Source organism: Ambystoma mexicanum, chromosome 5p (genome assembly GCF_040938575.1).
Source record: "Ambystoma mexicanum isolate Mex_15411 chromosome 5p, UKY_AmexF1_1, whole genome shotgun sequence".
Classification (NCBI taxonomy): domain Eukaryota; kingdom Metazoa; phylum Chordata; class Amphibia; order Caudata; family Ambystomatidae; genus Ambystoma; species Ambystoma mexicanum.
In genome coordinates, this window is record NC_090930.1 from 55,564,276 (window position 1) to 55,582,945 (window position 18,670).

Below are 18,670 nucleotides of genomic sequence, written 5' to 3' on the forward strand. Positions count from 1 at the left end.
ACACCCTCCCTCTGGGCGTCTGAATTGATCAGTCCTATTATAGCTTCAGGCGGAATATTCTCAAATGGCTACACTCCAATGACTCAAATGACCCCTAAGATCAATCATGCACTACTCAGCCCAGACCCTGCCCCACTCTGACTCATTGCCTGTACATTTGTATTTTCTCTGACCTGTTTGCTCTATGTGTGTACCTTGAATTTTCTTGTCACCTTGTTCATATACCTTGTGCCTTACCTTGTAACTAAGCTTTTAAGTATCCATGTATTTTGGTTCTCTGTTGTGCCCAGTTACCTCCGGGTTGGGTGCGCCATACAAATTAATAAACAAACAAACAAACAAACAAACAAACATGCTACCAGTTGCCATAGGAAGACTGTTATTACGAATATAGCTAAAGGTGAATGTATTAGATCCAAACGCAATTGCAGCCGCAACTGTGACTATCAGTCAGAATGTGAACATTATTGTGCACAACAGTGACTATCGGTCAGAATGTGAAAATATTCATGCAAGATTTCTGGAGAGAGGTTACCCGAAACCAGTACACAATCAAGCTCAAAAAGGAGAGAGCATCCTTTTTGCCACCCAAGCCAAAAGATAAAGCTGGTGATCTTAAAACATTGAGATTCATAACACGATATAGTTGGGACAGTCATTTAATTCTCTGCATTTTAAAGAATCACTGGCTATTGTTACTTGACAAAGATCTTGTCTAACATCTTGATATTATTCTGAGCATCACATATAGCAAGGCTCCTATACTCAGGAACCTGTTATGTCATTCATTTATGAGTGACACTCCGTAGACTGGGGATTTGTTGCTCAAAATGCAGAAAGGAGGCTTCCATAAATGTGGAAACTGCTCCATGTGCCAATATGCATTTGAAATGGACAAGGTTAGATTTTGAAGTTTAGGTACACAGAAAATATCTAAATACATCAATTGCAATACCAAGTTCGTGATTTATTGCATTATTTGTGTATGTGGTTCACATTGCATTGGCAGCACAATCCGTGCTTCAAAAGTGAGGATTTACAAACATCTGAGCACCATTTCCAGCCAAGATGCCAAATATCCGCCAAATATCCGCTTACAACACACTGGCATCGTCATCACCAATTGGATACTGTCAAAGAACTACGATTCGTGGGGATGATGCAAGTCACACTACCACCAAGAGGTGGCAACCACAAACTCAAATGAAGGCAATTAGAAGCAAATCTAATATGCAAAAATAGGACTGTTCATCATGGATTGAATACAGATCATGAGTTTGCCATGTTTCTTTAGAGTGGGTATCTCAATTAACAAGAAATTATGTTTTCTAACATTATTGCTGAACATCACTTTGTCTTTATTTAGAATTTATTGTATATCATCTTCTGAGAATCAGGTTTTCTTGTCCATTAGCCGATGACGAAAGACGTTATAGGCTGCATCTGCCGCATCAGATGCCTATTTATAGACAATATAATTCGGCTGTCCACAGGCAATAAGGCCATTATTAAAGCAATTAAGTATCTGGGAACTGTTACCACTCATTTCAGTCTGGGAACTGTTACCACCTAGTCCAGTCTCCTCTGAGATGCTTGAATTACATTTTAAATGGACAATATGGATTGTACGATCATTGTGCATGTTCATATTGGTGGAAAATGATGTGTTTCTGTTTCAGTATGTAAGTTAGGAAACATCAGGGGAGGATTGGGTACCCCGTTCCATACTGATCCTTCGGATATCAAGGGGTCCCATAACCCCCCACAGGAATGTCTTAAAAAGCTAGCTAGTCCTGATATACTTCCCTTGGAAAAGAGGGTCGCTGTCAAAGAAGCTGACATTGTGAGTCAATTCCCGGGCACCATTCCTTGCGAGCCCAGTGTGTGCCCCCAGGTGCTGAAACATCACGCAAAGTGAACTATTCATCTACCTATCCACCACAATACACCCAGGGAAGCCACTAAGGCTCCTACTGTTAACACCACTTGTATTACACGGGAGGACAGGGTCTCAAGCTCGGTGGGACCTCATGGCTGCCCCCGGGGTGGATCAAAGAAAATGTAGACCTGGTCACAGAATAAGCATGATCAACCGCTCAGCTCAGGAGGGGCCACAAAAGGGCTTAGTATTTCTCCATGGGGTACCCAAATTGTCTCGTAACCAGCAGGAACCAAGAAACGCACTTTCTAACAAATGTCTCCACTGCCTTCGAACTGTAAAGGGATGTGCGTTTGTAACCAGGGAAGCTATAGCTAGCTGCCATAGAGCGAGCAACGAGGGTGATACCCTCAGTGACTCTGTAAAGATGAAATTTTGGGACCAAAGGACGGCCAGGTGCATCATGGGTAGAGCCACGAGCCTTGGACGGTCCTTCAACAGCAGCATTACAACCAGCCACTATCTCCATCCTGGAGCTATTGCTTCATCTGGAAACAATCCATCAAATGTTGCTCTTTCGGGGGAAAACGCAATACCATTGGGTACAAGGTCAACTGGTCATTATGGTGGCACCAGTACTAAGGAACTCTGAATTGTCTGTGTCTATAATCCAGCTCTATATTCCAGCATGCCCAGTAGGTCCTGTGGGCCCCAATTCGATATTGTATTGATTCACCTTTTCCATTAATTTTATTTTCCCAATCTTTGGATAGAGGTTTTTTGCTAAATGGTAGCAATTGTTTACTGTGTTAGGATGCACTTTGATGGCCATATGGCTGAATAAAGTTATTTTGATGAGGAAACATCAGAAGCAAGCATGTCTGAATAATTAGTTAGTTTACTGATTGGATTTTGCAGTATGTAGAGGCGATTGGGAGTAATACATCAGCTAAACTTAGCATAGGTCATACGTTGCTTTTTAATAATTAACAAATATGCTTACATGCATTTTAACATGAACGAAAATACTGGCAATACTGATTTGGAATACCTTTAGCGCCATGCACGGTAGAATATCTAGTATATTTTTGTAATTCATTCCCTCTTCCAAGATGGCGGGTTCCTTCGTCGTAATAGCAACTTCCAGGTTAACACAGCCTATATACATAGGTTCCAACAGATTTAACAATCTTTCCTTATTAGAAATGGACACATATAGACTCCTCAACAGGAGTGATTTAATCAAATTGCCACAGAGATGTTAACAATATTGTTGTTTTTTCAATTTTAGCTTACCATTTAAACCGCACTTGCAGCACATATATTTGACCATTTAAGGTATGTGAATTACTGGGCTGCTATGACCGAGGCACAGACGTTAGGCACGGATAGTTGGGTATCTACTATTTTGATTTTTAATTGTTTGTTCAGGCTTTTCAGTGGACCCAAATTACCCACGACTGGGTACAAATAAGTAATTGAGACAAGGTAGGCTGAATTGCCGCTGAGCTGCTTTTGTCTCTTTTTTTCCCTTGATCACGGTCCAAGCACGGGTTCCAAACACTTTGAATAAGTCACTAATAATGCAGGCAAATTGCCCCCACGGGTCATGGTTACCAGTGAGAATAATGCATGAAGGGTTAGGACAATCGATCCTGCATGAATGAGCATGCATAATGATCAATACTTGGCTCAGATGCCACCCAAATTTGGCTTCATAAAAATTGATTCTTTTGTGTATCTATCACAGAAACAGAGTGCTTTAACTATTATATTATTACTTATATAGCTCGCCAAGCACATCGGGCATCTGGGCACGTCTTGCAGGTACATAGGTCGAAAGGTATTTACATTTTCATATTGTAGATTTACAATTACATATAGTATTTACATATGGCAATATGTACATGTGAAGTTAGCTAGAAGTAGTTGCAAAAATACAAAAAAAAAATATATATATATGTATATATATATATATATAAGAATTGTACAGAAGTGTGATTTAGAGTACAGTCATTACAACAGGTAGTCAATATATTTTACAGAAACATACAGCTTAGAGTGGGGTAGTAACAGGTATTAGTCCACATTCATAGAAAGGCAGCTTTTGACATTGTTTCTGAATTTGTGGAGTGAGGTTCAGTTCTGAGGGTGGGGGGTAAAGTGTTCCAGGTTTTAGCTGCTAGGACGGGGAAGATTCTGCCTCCAGCCTTTTGGAGCTTATACCTAGTGATAATAAGGCGGTTGTCTTGTGAGGATTTGGATGGACGAACAGCGGAATTTAGTTTAAAATTGTCACAAAGGTATAGCGGAGCTAGGTTGTTTAAGCATTTGAAGGTGAGGGATAGGGTTTTGAGTCTGATTCTTTGATTGATTGAGAGCCAGTGAGTGCTATGTCTTAACTCTGAGATGTGGAGTGATCTTGGGAAGTTAGTTGTTGTTGTGGAAGGTTTGTAACTTTTTTAGGTTGTATTGACTGGTACTTAGGTAGAGGGCATTACAGTAATCTAACTTGTTTAAGACCAAGGCTCTGGCTAAGGTAATGCAGTTAGTTGTGGTTAGGAATGGCCTACAAGCGTTAATGAGCTTACATGTGTAAGCTGTATTAGTGTCATGATGCCCGCTCCCGGGGAGCCGGTTCAAGCCCTGCGTCCCCGAAAGCGGACATCCAGTCCCCAAGGAAGGACCCAGCAACCCCATATAGGGGCCCTTTGGACAGTGTTCTGAGCCTTCTGGAGTCTAGATATCTGCTTGGCTGGGATGCCTGCCATCAGACTGTTGCAATAGTCTAGGTTGCACCTACAACTACTGCATGGTCTTCTGAGGGAAGGAAGTGAAGTACATTCCTAGCAATCCGCAAGGAGTAATAGACTGAGTTCACCTTGGCCCCCACCTGGGCTTCACTACCAAGGTTCTCCTGACAGACAGCACAGATTTTTGATTTGTTGGCAAATTGAAGTTTCTCAATGGGAATATGAGGGGAAAATAATTGCTTCCCATCCACAAGTCTCCCCTTAGGGCCAAAAAGGATAATCTCAGTCTTTGCTGCATTCAATTGTAGCTGGTTACTGGCCATCCACTTATCAATATCTACCATGCCCTGATTGATTCTCATAAATGCGTCCTCGATGTTGTACGTCTCAATGTAGATTTGAGTATCATCGGCATATGAGCGAAAGCTCAAACCGTGCCTCCTCACTGTATAACGCATGTACAGTTTAAAAATCAGCAGGGATAAAGATGATCCCTGAGGGACACCACAGCCGAGGACAATAGCCTCTAAGGTGAAGTCCCCAAATAGCACCGGCTGGAATCTATATGTCAGGAAGTATCTAAACCACATCAATACTTGTTCTGAAGCCTTTCCTACTCCTCCAAGACGCTCCAGCATAATCTGATGATCCACTGTGTCGAAGGCCGTGGATAAGTCCAACATCAAAATTGTACAGAACTATATGTAGAGAAATTGGTACTGGAAACCTTACGCCCGTGGGGCCTTTCGAAATTGTTCACGGTGGAAAGTGCACCTAGGGTGCCGGGTTGTCTGCCGCCACCAGGAGCACCCCTCAGGGCAATAGTAGCCAAACTCCTTAATGTACGAGATCGGGATGTGATCCTACAGGAGGCAAAATGAGTCGGCAGTATACAGCAAGGGCATGCGAGGATCCAGACCATCTGCCCCTACAGTAGCAATCCTCTAGGGTTGATGGAAATGTGGTCAGGGGTGTGGCCTTACTTCGGCTCGGCCACCAAAACACTTGCACTCCAGTGTCCCATCCATTAGTATAATTCTTGTCCCAATAACAATCTGCCTCCCATCTCTCCCTTCACCTATGCATGGATTATCCGTTGAGCTGTTCCTGTCGCCCCAGTAAGTCATCTCTATCACGCCGATATTCCGAGCTTCCTCCTGTGGGCTTCATAGACTCCAACCATGACCAGGCTTCCGGCTCAGAAAGAAAGACGTATGAGTTCCTCTCTGCCAATACTTTCAATTTTGCTGGGAAAAACATCATGTGTTTCAAATGGCTTTCACCAAGCTTCCGTTTCACTGTATCAAGGGACCGTGTTTGTTTCTGCACCTCTTGGGTGAAATCAGGGAAAATAAGGATCCTCGCATGCCCTTGCTGTATACTGCCCACTCCTCATACTCCAAGGGAGTTCTGATTTGGATAGAGGGCAAGGTCCCAATGCCTATTGAAATGACCAAAGGGGATTTGGAATGACGGGCCTTCATGGTAAGGGGGAGATTGGAGGGACAGAACAGCTGTATAGTATACTTCTATGCTCCTAACACAGACAACGAGGAATATTTTTGCTAAGTACAGGAGCTGTTGGGGAGGGATAGAGCAGATATTTTGTTTGGGGGTACTTTAATTGCTATCTCGATCCAGACAAAGACCGGTCGGACACGGATACAACAACTAGATGGAAGTCGACAAGATCGCTAAACAAAGGGGTGTAGGGTTGGACTTGGTGGAACTATGCAGAGGAACACATGGGGACGACAGGTAATACTCCTTTTACTCACTAGTGCTCTGATCATGCTCCCGACTAGATTATGTATTCGTGGGCAGGGAACATACATACACATTTGAACATACACAATATCTAGGGATGATCCTGTTGGACCATGCCCCGATAGTGACCACGTTCATGGGAACTTCTAATCAGAGAGCTATACCAACATCAAGGCTGAGGGTGGATTCACTGGAAGATGGGGTGATCATGATATGGGAAGAAATAATTGCATTCTTGGAACATAATGAAGGGTTGGTAGCGGAAGTGGGCACCCTGTGGGAAGCCCTTAAGGTAACGATAAGAGGCTCCTGCATCTCCAAGGCGGTGGGGGTACGGAGGATGCTGTCAGAATCCTTGAAGGAATTGGAACGACAGATTAGGCATCTGAACGATGAGATGGGCGAGGGACAAAAGGTGGGAACAGAACTGGCAGAGGTCCTTCCTAGCCAACAGGAGCATCAGGGAATGTTGACCCGGTTCGACAAGAACAAGTATACAAAAAAGGATACATGGAGAAGGAATAAGGCTGGGCGCTTATTAGCCTGGTCAGAAATTATCTCCAAAGGGGGCCATCACGCAGCTGTATGATGCGTCAGGGTGCCGGCAGTCAAACATCATTCCTTATCCTTCATCCTAGCCCTTATTCTCCTTTGTCCCAATCCTTCCCCCCTCTCCTTCATCCCTATTCCTTCTCTAATATCATTGTCTTAGTCATTTTTCTTCATTCCAGGTCTTCTCCTTCATCCCAGTTCTTTTACCCCTTCATCCCATCCCTTCATTTCCTTGACCCACGTCCTTGTACTTTGTCTCAGTCCTTCCCCTTAGTCCCAACCATTCTCCTTCATCACCACCCATCGCCTTCTCCTTCTTTCTAGTCCTTATTCTTCATCCTGGTCCTTCGGATTTGTCCAAGTCCTTCATCCTTCTGCTTCTCCTTTTCTTTGTTAGTTCTTTGCTCTAAAATGCGGGGGGAAGGGGTGCAGGCCCCCCGCTTTCCCCCATCCTAACCTATTCCCTGACCCCACCCCATATATATATTTAATTAAAGTTTACTGAAATTCCCCTCCAAAAAACACCAAAAAAATTAGGTCAAATTTAAAAGGTACATTTTTTTTCGATCAAGTATGCTAATACCTAAATAGACATGTGTATTCTTAATTGAAGTGTATTAGCATTGAATAGGGAAGAGACGCAGGTTAGTTGTGTACAGCGGCAGAATGCTTTCTTTAGACTAGATACACAATTCTGTGTGAGGATCCCCCTAATATTTTACAGGCCAGTCCAATAATGTTCAATAACCATCTGCTTTCTTTTAAAAGGTTCTACCACCCCAAAGTACCTGAGAGGCCACAGGAGAACAGGATCCAAGACGAATCAAGGACCCTAGGACGACTCCTGAGGCTAGAAGATGCTCTTCCTCATCACAGTATGTTTGGTGCCTTGGCAGGCGAACTGGCAGAGTTTCTCGGTTTCCCTCGACGAGTCCCCCTGTGGATGGACCCCCCCTTGGAAGAAGGAGCCACTGGGATGCTGAGTCCACGAGTAAAATGGAACCAAAGTCTTTCTGAAGTGAAGCAGTTTGGCTCTTCGCAGTGCTCTCCTTTGGTCGACTAATTCTCTGACTGAAGAAGTCCTGTGAAGATGAAACTTGCTGTGGGCTCCTTAAAGGCTTGACAGATGAGAGTAAGAAACCTGGGACCTTTCGACGACTCAGATGCATAGGTCACTTTTGTTGAGGGGTTTCGGATTTACCCAGTTGTCCGAGATTTGGTTTTTCAAAGATCTCCTCTTTATACTCACAAAGACCACTTCTCCGGACAGCAGGTTCACAGGACTGGCTTCCTTGGATGAAGAACAGCAGTTTGCACGATGGTCCCACGTAGCTCGGGAACAGGTCTCCACATCGAGTGCCTCAAGAATAGTTTCTTAGATCTAAGTATTATTTTGACTGCACTAGGGCACATGATTCATACATTCAGAAAAGACACAGCCGTTATTGCGGTTTTACATGCCCTGCAAACTGCCCTTAACTTACCTACTAGAGAGCACATCTCCAACATAAGAAGATAACAACAATGGCTAAAAATCAGTGACAGGGTATCACTCCAAATAGCCTCACTAACCTACAAATGGGTCAGGCAGCCCCATCCTACTTGGCAGAGAGAATAATGAGAAGGATATCCACCCGCCCAACTAGAGCAGCCAACTCCTACTGTCTTCAAATACCAAGATTCAGACGACAAAAACGCAGGTGGCTGCAGTTTCCCTGTCAAGGCTACCCAGTATTGGAACACCCTCCCTCTGGGCGTCTGAATTGATCAGTCCTATTATAGCTTCAGGCGGAATATTCTCAAATGGCTACACTCCAATGACTCAAATGACCCCTAAAATCAATCATGCACTACTCAGCCCAGACCCTGCCCCACTCTGACTCATTGCCTGTACATTTGTATTTTCTCTGACCTGTTTGCTTTATGCGTGTACCTTGAATTTTCTTGTTACCTTGTTCATATACCTTGTGCCTTACCTTGTAACTAAGCTTTTAAGTATCCATGTATTTTGGTTCTCTGAATTGATTCTTTTGTGTATCTATCACAGAAACAGAGTGCTTTAACTATTATATTATTACTCATATAGCTCGCCAAGCACTGGGGCATCTGGGCACATCTTGCAGGTACATAGGAAGAAAGGTATTTACATTTTCATATTGTAGATTTACAATTACATATAGTATTTACATATGGCAATATGTACATGTGAAGTTAGCTAGAAGTAGTTGCAAAAATACAAATATATATATATACATATATATATATATATATATATATATATATACATGCAATTGTGTACAACATTATATAAATGGCAGTATTGCCAATGTCGTTGGAAAAGCATTGTACAGAAGTGTGATTTACAGTACAGTCATTACAACAGGTAGGCAATATATTTTACAGAAACATACAGCTTAGAGTGGGGTAGTAACAGGTATTAGTCCACATTCATAGAAAGGCAGCTTTTGACATTGTTTCTGAATTTGTGGAGTGAAGGTTCAGTTCTGAGGGTGGGGGGTAAAGTGTTCCAGGTTTTAGCTGCTAGGACGGGGAAGATTCTGCCTCCAGCCTTTTGCAGCTTATACCTAGGGATAATAAGGCGGTTGCTTGTGAGGATCTGGATGGACGAACAGCGGAATTTAGTTTAAAATTGTCACAAAGGTATAGCGGAGATAGGTTGTTTAAGCATTTGAAGGTGAGGGATAGGGTTTTGAGTCTGATTCTTTGATTGATTGAGAGCCAGCGAGTGCTACGTCTTAACTCTGAGATGTGGAGTGATCTTGGGAAGTTAGTTGTTGTTGTGGAAGGTTTGTAACTTTTTTAGGTTGTATTGACTGGTACTTAGGTAGAGGGCATTACAGTAATCTAACTAGGTTAAGACCAAGGCTCTGGCTAAGGTAATGCAGTTAGTTGTGGTTAGGAATGGCCTACAAGCGTTAATGAGCTTACAGGTGTAAGCTGTATTAGTGTCATGATGCCCGCTCCCGGGGAGCCGGTTCAAGCCCTGCGTCCCCAAAAGCGGACATCCAGTCCCCAAGGAAGGACCCAGCAACCCCATATAGGGGCCCTTTGGACAGTGTTCTGAGCCTTCTGGAGTCTAGATATCTGCTTGGCTGGGATGCCTGCCATCAGACTGTTGCAATAGTCTAGGTTGCACCTACAACTACTGCATGGTATTCTGAGGGAAGGAAGTGAAGTACATTCCTAGCAATCCGCAAGGAGTAATAGACTGAGTTCACCTTGGCCCCCACCTGGGCTTCACTACCAAGGTTCTCCTGACAGACAGCACAGATTTTTGATTTGTTGGCAAATTGAAGTTTCTCAATGGGAATATGAGGGGAAAATAATTGCTTCCCATCCACAAGTCTCCCCTTAGGGCCAAAAAGGATAATCTCAGTCTTTGCTGCATTCAATTGTAGCTGGTTACTGGCCATCCACTTATCAATATCTACCATGCCCTGATTGATTCTCATAAATGCGTCCTCGATGTTGTACGTCTCAATGTAGATTTGAGTATCATCGGCATATGAGCGAAAGCTCAAACCGTGCCTCCTCACTGTATTTAAGACTGGACGGATGTATGCCAGGCTCATAAAAGACATCAGTCCTGGCGCCATAGGCGCCAGGCTCATTATGGGAGTGCTTGGGTGCACTTACCTGATGCAGACCATGCTGCAGGATCCCGGCCTCCTTGAGACCTGAAAGGAACTACTTTACCTGTGGGACTAATTTACCATCCGGGCGTGGTCGGGGAAGGATACATACCTGATTGGAGGAAGGATACATACCTGGAACTTCTTCCAAGGCTATTTAAACCCCACCCGAACAGCCACACGTGCTTCGCGTTGTTCTGCTTCTAGCAGCTGGACGCTCACCGTGTCTGCTCCTGCATCCTGACTTCTGCCACGCCTGCCAGCATCCTGGATCACCTGCAAAGGAAGAGAAGAAGAGAACAGAAGAAGGAAAAGTCCTTGCCTGCTAAATCCGCATCCCGGAGACATCTCGCCAACAATCCTGAAAAGATAGACTTTTATTTAAAAGCTCATCGCGTCGATCGCTGCAGCGCCGCATTCCACTCACCTTTACAGGGCGCCTCCATGTTCAGCAGTGATCATACGGATTCGCAGTCACGCCTCAGCGCCTAGGGAGAAAAAGACCAGAACAAAAGGTGAGAGAGAGAAGGGAATAAGGAAAGCTAAATCTCCATGTTAAGACTTACCTGTTGATTCATTCCCTCTCCATTTCGGTTCCGCGCCGCATCCTGGCATTTCCGGACCTCGACCCCTAAGGGGAAAAAGAGACATCAGCGTTAATAAGCGAATGAAAAGACATTACCAAAAAACGCTCATTAAAGACTTACCTGATTTCTACAAGGATTTCACCTCTCATCTCAGGTCGGTGCCTGTTCCCCGGCATTCCGTACCCCGGCCCCTATGGGGAAAAAGACATTAGCATTAGTACATTAATGCATGGACACAAGGGGAACCTCTTATCAAAAAAACTTACCTGGAAGCCAAGCAAGTTTGGTTCTCACAAATCCGAAAATCCAGTGAAGTAACTGGATACCAACACGCCCCTGCATCAGAAGCAGGATGGAGAGCTCGTCCTTCCAGACCCTAAGGTGAGACGCTACGAGGAATCACAGAATGGTTTCGAGGAGGGTGAGAGGGGAAAGTGGGAGGCCGATTGCATTACCCCGCAGACAGTTAATCCCCTATTTTCGCCTACAGAAGGATACTTCTGCGAGCCAGACAAGCCAGATTTGGGGGCCCGGTCCAGTCCGTCTTCCGAACCCTGCGCATCACCTTAGAAGAGGTCACAGCAGCGCGAACCAGGCCAGCGCCTCCATGGGAGTCAGGTGAGCGTTACATTGAGGCACCAGGCCCCAGAAGGCCTTGTGGACAATGCAGAGGGTATTGAACGTAATCCTTGCAGCCACTGAGAGCCAATGCAGAGATTTCAGTGCTGGAGAGATATGATTCCTAGGCTTGAGGCCAAGGACAAGTCTTGCAGTCCTGTTCTGGATGAGTTGCACAGCGCGGAGAGTAGAAGCATCAGATTTAGAAAGAGGCTGTTGCAGTAGTCCACCCTAGAGAGAACCAGAGCTCTAGAGATGGTGAGCTTCTAGGGGAAGGAGAGGAAAGGAAGAATACCTCTGAAGAGGTGCAGTTGGTAGTTTGACTTCTTACAGACGTCAGAGATGTGAGGAGAAAAGGAGAGTGTGGAGTCGGAGATGCCTTTGAGGTTCTTAGCCTCACAGGTGTGAGCAGGAAGAGGTCCAAAGGGAAGCCGGTCAGAGAGTGACTGGAAAGGAGCGTGCAGGTGTGCCAATGAGTTGAATATCCGTCTTACTGTCATTAAGGCAGAGATTGTTGGCGGTGCAGCACTGCTGGATAGCAGACAGACAGTCATAGATGAGAGAAGGAGAAGAGGTGTCAGAGGGGAGCTTGAAAACAAGCTGAGTGTCATCCGTTTAGCACTGAAAGTTGGAGCAGAGAGCGGCAATGCAGTGGGCAAGAGGTGCCAGGTATTGGTTGAACAGCCAGGGAGAGAGAGGTTAGACCCCTGGTGAACACCACAGGTAGAGGGTGAGATAGAAGAAAGGAACGACCCAAGTTGGACCTGGGAGGGTCGATCAGAGTGGAAGGAGGTCAGCCAGGATATGTTTAGCGCACAGAAGGTTGAAACACACTTTAGGGGGAGATACTGATTTTGGGCTGTACCAGAAGCGAACATGAATTTGGGGGGCATGACTTACCCTCGTATCCGGTAGGAGGAGTACCAGCAACCTGAGTAGCATGTGTAGCCTTGCGTGTTGCTTGGCTGAGACCTCCAGAGACCACAGACTCCAGCCTTTGTGGGGGACAGCTTCACCTTCCGGCTCAGGGGGTGGGGAGTCCAAATTTGGGATTCACCTAATCAGGGTGTTGCAGTCCCAGGGCAGCCTGGGAGCCTGGTGTGGCCAGTGTGCATCTGGGTACCCACCCAGAATCTCATTCTTCATCTGCTCTGTGTCTTTCTGCTTCAGGATACGTTGTGGCGGCTCAGGTGGCTCTCCAGCGTTTAGCATCCCTTTTTCACCTCACTCTCTCACTGCTTCCTGACATGTGGCCATGTACTCGGGTTCTGGCAGGTTCTAATAACTCTCTCTCTCTCTGGTGTTATCCTCTGTATCTGACATAAGTGGACCTTCATTTACTTGTTCAGCCTTCTCACTATATACATGCATGCATCTACTCCATTGTATATTGCAGACTCTTGTATTGCTCTGAAGCGGGCAGCCTCCACTGTGATTGCTTTATAAAAAATGAAAATAAATAAAAGAATAACAGTCTTAGTCCATAACCCTACCTGTATAACAGCCAACATAGAACCCTACAGCCCAGTTCAACTGCAGCCAGTCCATGTGGCAAGTTTTGTCACATCATAATGAGGGGGTGAGGGGTATTGATATTAATATTTTATTTCTATCGCGCCCGTACACAAGTGTTTCAGAGCACGACAAGGCAAGGGAGGGGAACAGGGGAGAACAAAACAACGATCTTACTAGGCCCAGTGACATCGCGCAAGTGCATGGGAGAGGGGGAGGGGAAAAGTACATGGAAGGGGGAGAAGTGAAAAGTGCAGAGCAAAGGAGAAACAGATAAATAATAAAAAATAAATAAATAATAAAGGCAACAAACAGTGGTAGTGCAGCCAGAAAGTGGCAATTGCTGGGTTTAAGGCAGCAGACAGGGTAGGTCTGATAAGTGCAGGAAGAAAGGGGGGGGGCTGTATGGGTACAGATACAGATCCCAGTGCAAGCAGTGGCCCGGAAGCAGTGCGGGAGGGTGGCAGCGTGAGCAGGTACCTGGGCCCAGAGGACAGAGGGTGGCCAGGTACACAGTGCCAAGAGAGAACAGATCAGCAAGGGGGAGGGGGAGCGAAGGCAGAAGCAAAGAGGAAGATCTTGAGGTGCTTGAAGAGCTAGAGATGGTTCTCCTCAAGTTTTAGAGTGGCAGGGAGGCTGTTCCAGAGGGAGCGCCCAGCTGAAGACAAAGATCAACCCCCAGTTTGTTTCTTTGAAAGACGGCTGACCATGAGGGAGTTAGAGGTAGTGGAGTGAAGAGCTCGAGAGGGGAGGCATTTGTGGAGGGATAGCTGAAGGTATTTTGGACCCAGGTCCCAGAGAGTCTTGTGGACAATACAGAGGGTTTTGAATTGAATCTTTGTATCCACTGGGAGCCACTGGAGAGATTTCAGAGCTGGAGAGATACGATCCCAGGGCTTGAGGCCAAGGACAAGTTTTGCAGTCCTGTTCGGGTCCATGTCATTTCATCGCGGAATGTTTTTTTGTGGGGTTTTTTACTGTGATTTTTTTTACAAAAATACCTATCAAATGTTTTTATTATTATTTTTTGGTGGGTTACCCTCAACCCCGCCCATTTTCTAAAAAATTTGATGGGTTTTTGTAAAAAAAAAAAACTCAGTAAAAAACCCAGCAAAAAACCATCCTGCGATGAAAGGACGTCATACCGTCCTGTTCTGGATTAGTTGTAGAGGGTGGAGAGTAGAGGCAGGTAGATTTAGAAAGAGGCTGTTACAATAGTCCAACCTAGAGAGAACCAGAGCTTGGGAGACCATGAGCTTCTGGGGGAAGGAGAGGAAAGGCAGAGTACCTCTGAGAAGGTGCGGTAGGAAGTTTGACTTTTTAGAGACATCAGAGATGTCGGCAGAGAAGGCAAGTGTGGAGTCAGAGATGACCCGATGTTCTTAGCCTCGCAGGTAGGGGTAGGAGGAGGGCCAAGGGAGGCCGGCCAGAGAGTGAGGGGAAAGGATGGTGAAGGTGTGCCGATGAGGAGGATCTCAGTCTTGCTGGCATTCAGACAAAGATCATTGGCGGCACACCAATATTGACAAAATGGCAGTTAGGCAATCAGCGATGAGAGAGGGAGAGGAGGTGGCCGAGGTCAGCCTGAAAATGAGTTGAGTGTCATCAGCGTAGTCCTAGAAATTTGAGCAGAAAATGGCAATGCAGTGGGCGAGAGTTGCCAGGTATTGGTTGAAAAGCCAGGGCGAGAGGTTAGACCCCTGGGGCACACCACAGGTAGAGAAGAAGATATATGATAGGAAGGCCCCAAGTTGGACCTGGTAGGGTTGATCAAAGAGGGAAGATATCAGCCAGGCCACAGCCTGATCAGTGATACCCAGGTTATCACGGAGACGGTTGAGCAGGAGGGTATGGTTGACTGTGTCGAAGGCAGAAGAGAGATTGAGTAGGATGAGGACAGAGGGAATGTTAGAGTCAAGGTTGGAGAGCAGATCTTCGCAGATGTTCAGGAGAGCAGTTTCCGTGCTTCTGGCAGCTCTAAAGCCAGACTGGTGGTCATGGAGACAGCCAACAGAATTGGAATGAAGGTTAATCTGAGAGATGGCCAGCTTTTCCAGGAGTTTACCCAGAAAGAGAGTAATGGAAATTGGGCAATAGTTAGCCGGACAAGAAGGATCAGCTGTGGATTTCTTGAGAAGAGGATGCAGAAGGGAGTACTTCAGAGGGGAGGGGAAGGATCCTGAAGCAAAGGAGCGGTTTCAAAAATCAACACGGGCCGGAGCGTAGGTGTCAATGTGGATCTTGATGGTTTTAGAGGAACAGGGATGAACCTGTTTTGACAAGGCTTTCATAGATCAGACTTGTCTAGCGACCTCATCAGGGCAGAAAAGAGGAAAGGACGAGAAGGAGGGTGGGGAGGGGGGTGACTGAAGGAGGGTCAGCAAGCACAGACAGAGAGGGGAGAGGAGGGTGAGAGGTGGAGAGGGTGGACAGGATGTCCTGCGTTTTTGAGATAAAGTGAGAGGTAAGGGCATTGCAAAGAGCCTGGAAGGCAAACGGAGGAGTAGAGACGTCAGCAGGGTTGGCCATCTCCTTGCAGATTTTAAAGAGTTCGGCCGAGTTGTTAGATGCCGCAGAGACACGAGCTTGAATGTGGAAACGGGTCCTCATGACAGGGGCAAGAGCATCAAGAGTATCAGAAATTGAAGAGTAGAGCAGTGACAGGGCTATGTCAGGATTTGAGACAGCAAGAGGTGGGGGGGGAGAAGTTGGCAGTAAAAGTCTCAACTGACACACGCTTCATGGGCCGGATGTCCGAGAAGGTAGGTGGCAGTGTTGGGGTAGGCTTGGCTTGGGGGGAAGAGAGGTAGAGATGAGAGGAGGGAATGATCACTCCAGCAGAGAGGAGTGGTCAGAGAGATGGATAGGGGGAGTTCAGAGGAGATCAAGACATCGAGTGTGTGCCCTGCAGAGTGAGTCGGGCCAGAGGGGAGGATGGACAGGGAGAGGGAGTCGCAGAGGTCACGGAAGAGTACAGAGGAGGAACAAGGAGAGTCTAAATGGATATTGTGGTCACCGAGGAGGAGTAGTTGAGTGGTAGAGGCAAGGAGGGAGGAGGAGAGGTCCACCCACTCAGAGAGAAATTAGGTAGTTTGACCAGGAGGTCGGTAGATGGTAGCCACAGTAAGAGAATGGGTAGGAGGGTACAGAGACAAGGCATTCGAAAGAGGTGTAGGTCTGAGTGGGAATGATCAAAGCACAGGATCCTGATGATTGTGAGTGGGGGGGATTGTGAGTGGGGGGGCACCCTTATGCAGACTCTTGCAAGCTATTATCATTTTCCACACACCAGCAGGGGAAACACGGTAATGCATATTTGGTAATAATAATTAGCCTTTAGGATATGCGGCAAGATCACTACAGTTCAGTTGCTTTCTCCAGCAGGGAACATTGTATGGAGTTGTTATGATATGACCTACTCACCCTTAGTGCCCCAGATCAGGGTTATTTAATATAAATGTTCAGTTTGCAAATGGGAACCTAAGGTAGCTGCCAGGTGGTATTACCCAAAGTGGTCGTTTACAATTGTTCGAATGAACAATTGACCGAATTGAAAGGGTCACAATTGACCTTTTCACAATTGACCGATATATATATATATATATATATATATATATATATATATATATATGGGTTTTGGGGGTTTGGCGTTGGGTGGGGGGTTGTGGGGGGTTTCCCCCCACATATATGGTACAATTGACCTTCACAATTCGGTCAATTGTGAAAAGGTCAATTGTCATTCGAGCAGTTGTAAAACGATCAATTCGTATACAACCTGCCAGGTATCTAGACTTGATATGATTCTATCTTCTGGACATTGCTCCACTGGCACCAAATAGTCTTCAGAGTTAAAAAAGAGATATGTCTTTAAATATAATTAAAAGTCTGTGACTCCATAAAGAATACCTACAAAGTAGAACTCTTATTAAATAATGTTTCCAAACGATAAATGCTTGTGTTTTCTGGTTCTGCTCATTCAAATGCTCTTTATCAATTTTGTTTTGTAGAGCTTGGAACATTTATATACCAAATTAACAAAAAGGACCAATGGAGAATCTGAAGTGAATGTGCACAAGACGGACGTGGAGAAGGATCTTTTCAAAGTGTTAAGTTATCAGGCAGAGGCAGTATGTATCACAATAACTGTGTGCAGTCAGTGTTATTTTAAAGCTAGACTTTGAATTAACTAATTTCATCAATTTTCCAATATATTAGTTACATGTGATTCATAATAAATGAAAAGATACACTTGCACAAGTAAACCTTATATTGCTAGTTGATATTGTATCAGGATGCCAGTGCTTTACTCAATATCATCCGGATTATGTTACTATTGATTTAATATCCCTCTTCCTTAAAACATGTGGGATGTCTTCCCAGTGCCACTACACTGAAAGAAAATAGGTTTGTGCTTGTACACCAAGCCACGCCGCCTATGCACGCCCTCTCTTCTACATCGCTTCAGTTACTTTAAATCAGCAGATCAGGATGATATGCATACAGTATATTTATCAGGAGGAGAAGGGATGGCCGGTAGGTTGTTATGAAAGCAATATCTGTTTAAGGGTAAATTCGGTAACTTGTCCTCACATTGACCCTTGTTCCTTCACAAGCCTAAATAAGAATGGGATATTTGCAGCTGTGACTATCATAATGAGGATAAATAAAATGTTTTTAGACATAACTTGCCAAGCTGAGAATCTGTTTTAGTTCTGGTGGCCGTAGCATAATGTTTACATAATGCAGGAGGAGTAGCCCAAGTGGCTGCAATACATACAATAGCAAGAAAAGACATGGATGTTGCATCGACCCTTGCTGCTTGAACATGAATACCTGAAGAAGACCTTGAACAGCATACTAATTCTGTATTCAATACACATGGCAGTAAATGTTTAGCAAGTTACCTTTCACAGATTAGGGTTGCCATCGGAAACAAAAAAATTTATCTGAAAAACAAAAGGACATTGTATGGCCTAAATAAAACATTACAAACATTTGTCACATATCGAAGGAGATCAAAGAATCATCTCTCTTCTCTCTGGCACTCCCTGTAACCGTCTGGTGCAGCACACTATGTTCATATCCCACAACCAACGTCACAGGGACGGCTTGATGCCAGCCTCATGAGTTAGCTCCCCACACTCCTCCCCACCTTAGGCAAGCCAACCCATCACAAAGTCTTTGAACGTAGCTGGTAGCAGGAGCAAACAATTAGCTGGCCTGGTAACTCCACTTATCGTCTTTTTGCATGCTCTGTTGCTTTCGCAGCCACTGTTAGGGAGAATTCTCCAAATGTGCTAATTTCCCTTACCTTTTGAGACCCCCAGCAACTTTGCTGGATTTCTGGGA

General features: G+C 45.1%; 1 protein-coding gene across 1 annotated transcript in view; it reads left to right on the top strand.

The window, feature by feature from the left end:
• Positions 1–18,670, top strand: part of TEX11 (testis expressed 11) — a 3,096,519-nt gene that overhangs the window by 861,458 nt on the left and 2,216,391 nt on the right. The window contains exon 7 of the mRNA XM_069612434.1: positions 17,329–17,448. Coding sequence (XP_069468535.1) covers positions 17,329–17,448 — 120 coding nt within the window. The remainder of the gene's footprint in view (positions 1–17,328; positions 17,449–18,670) is intronic.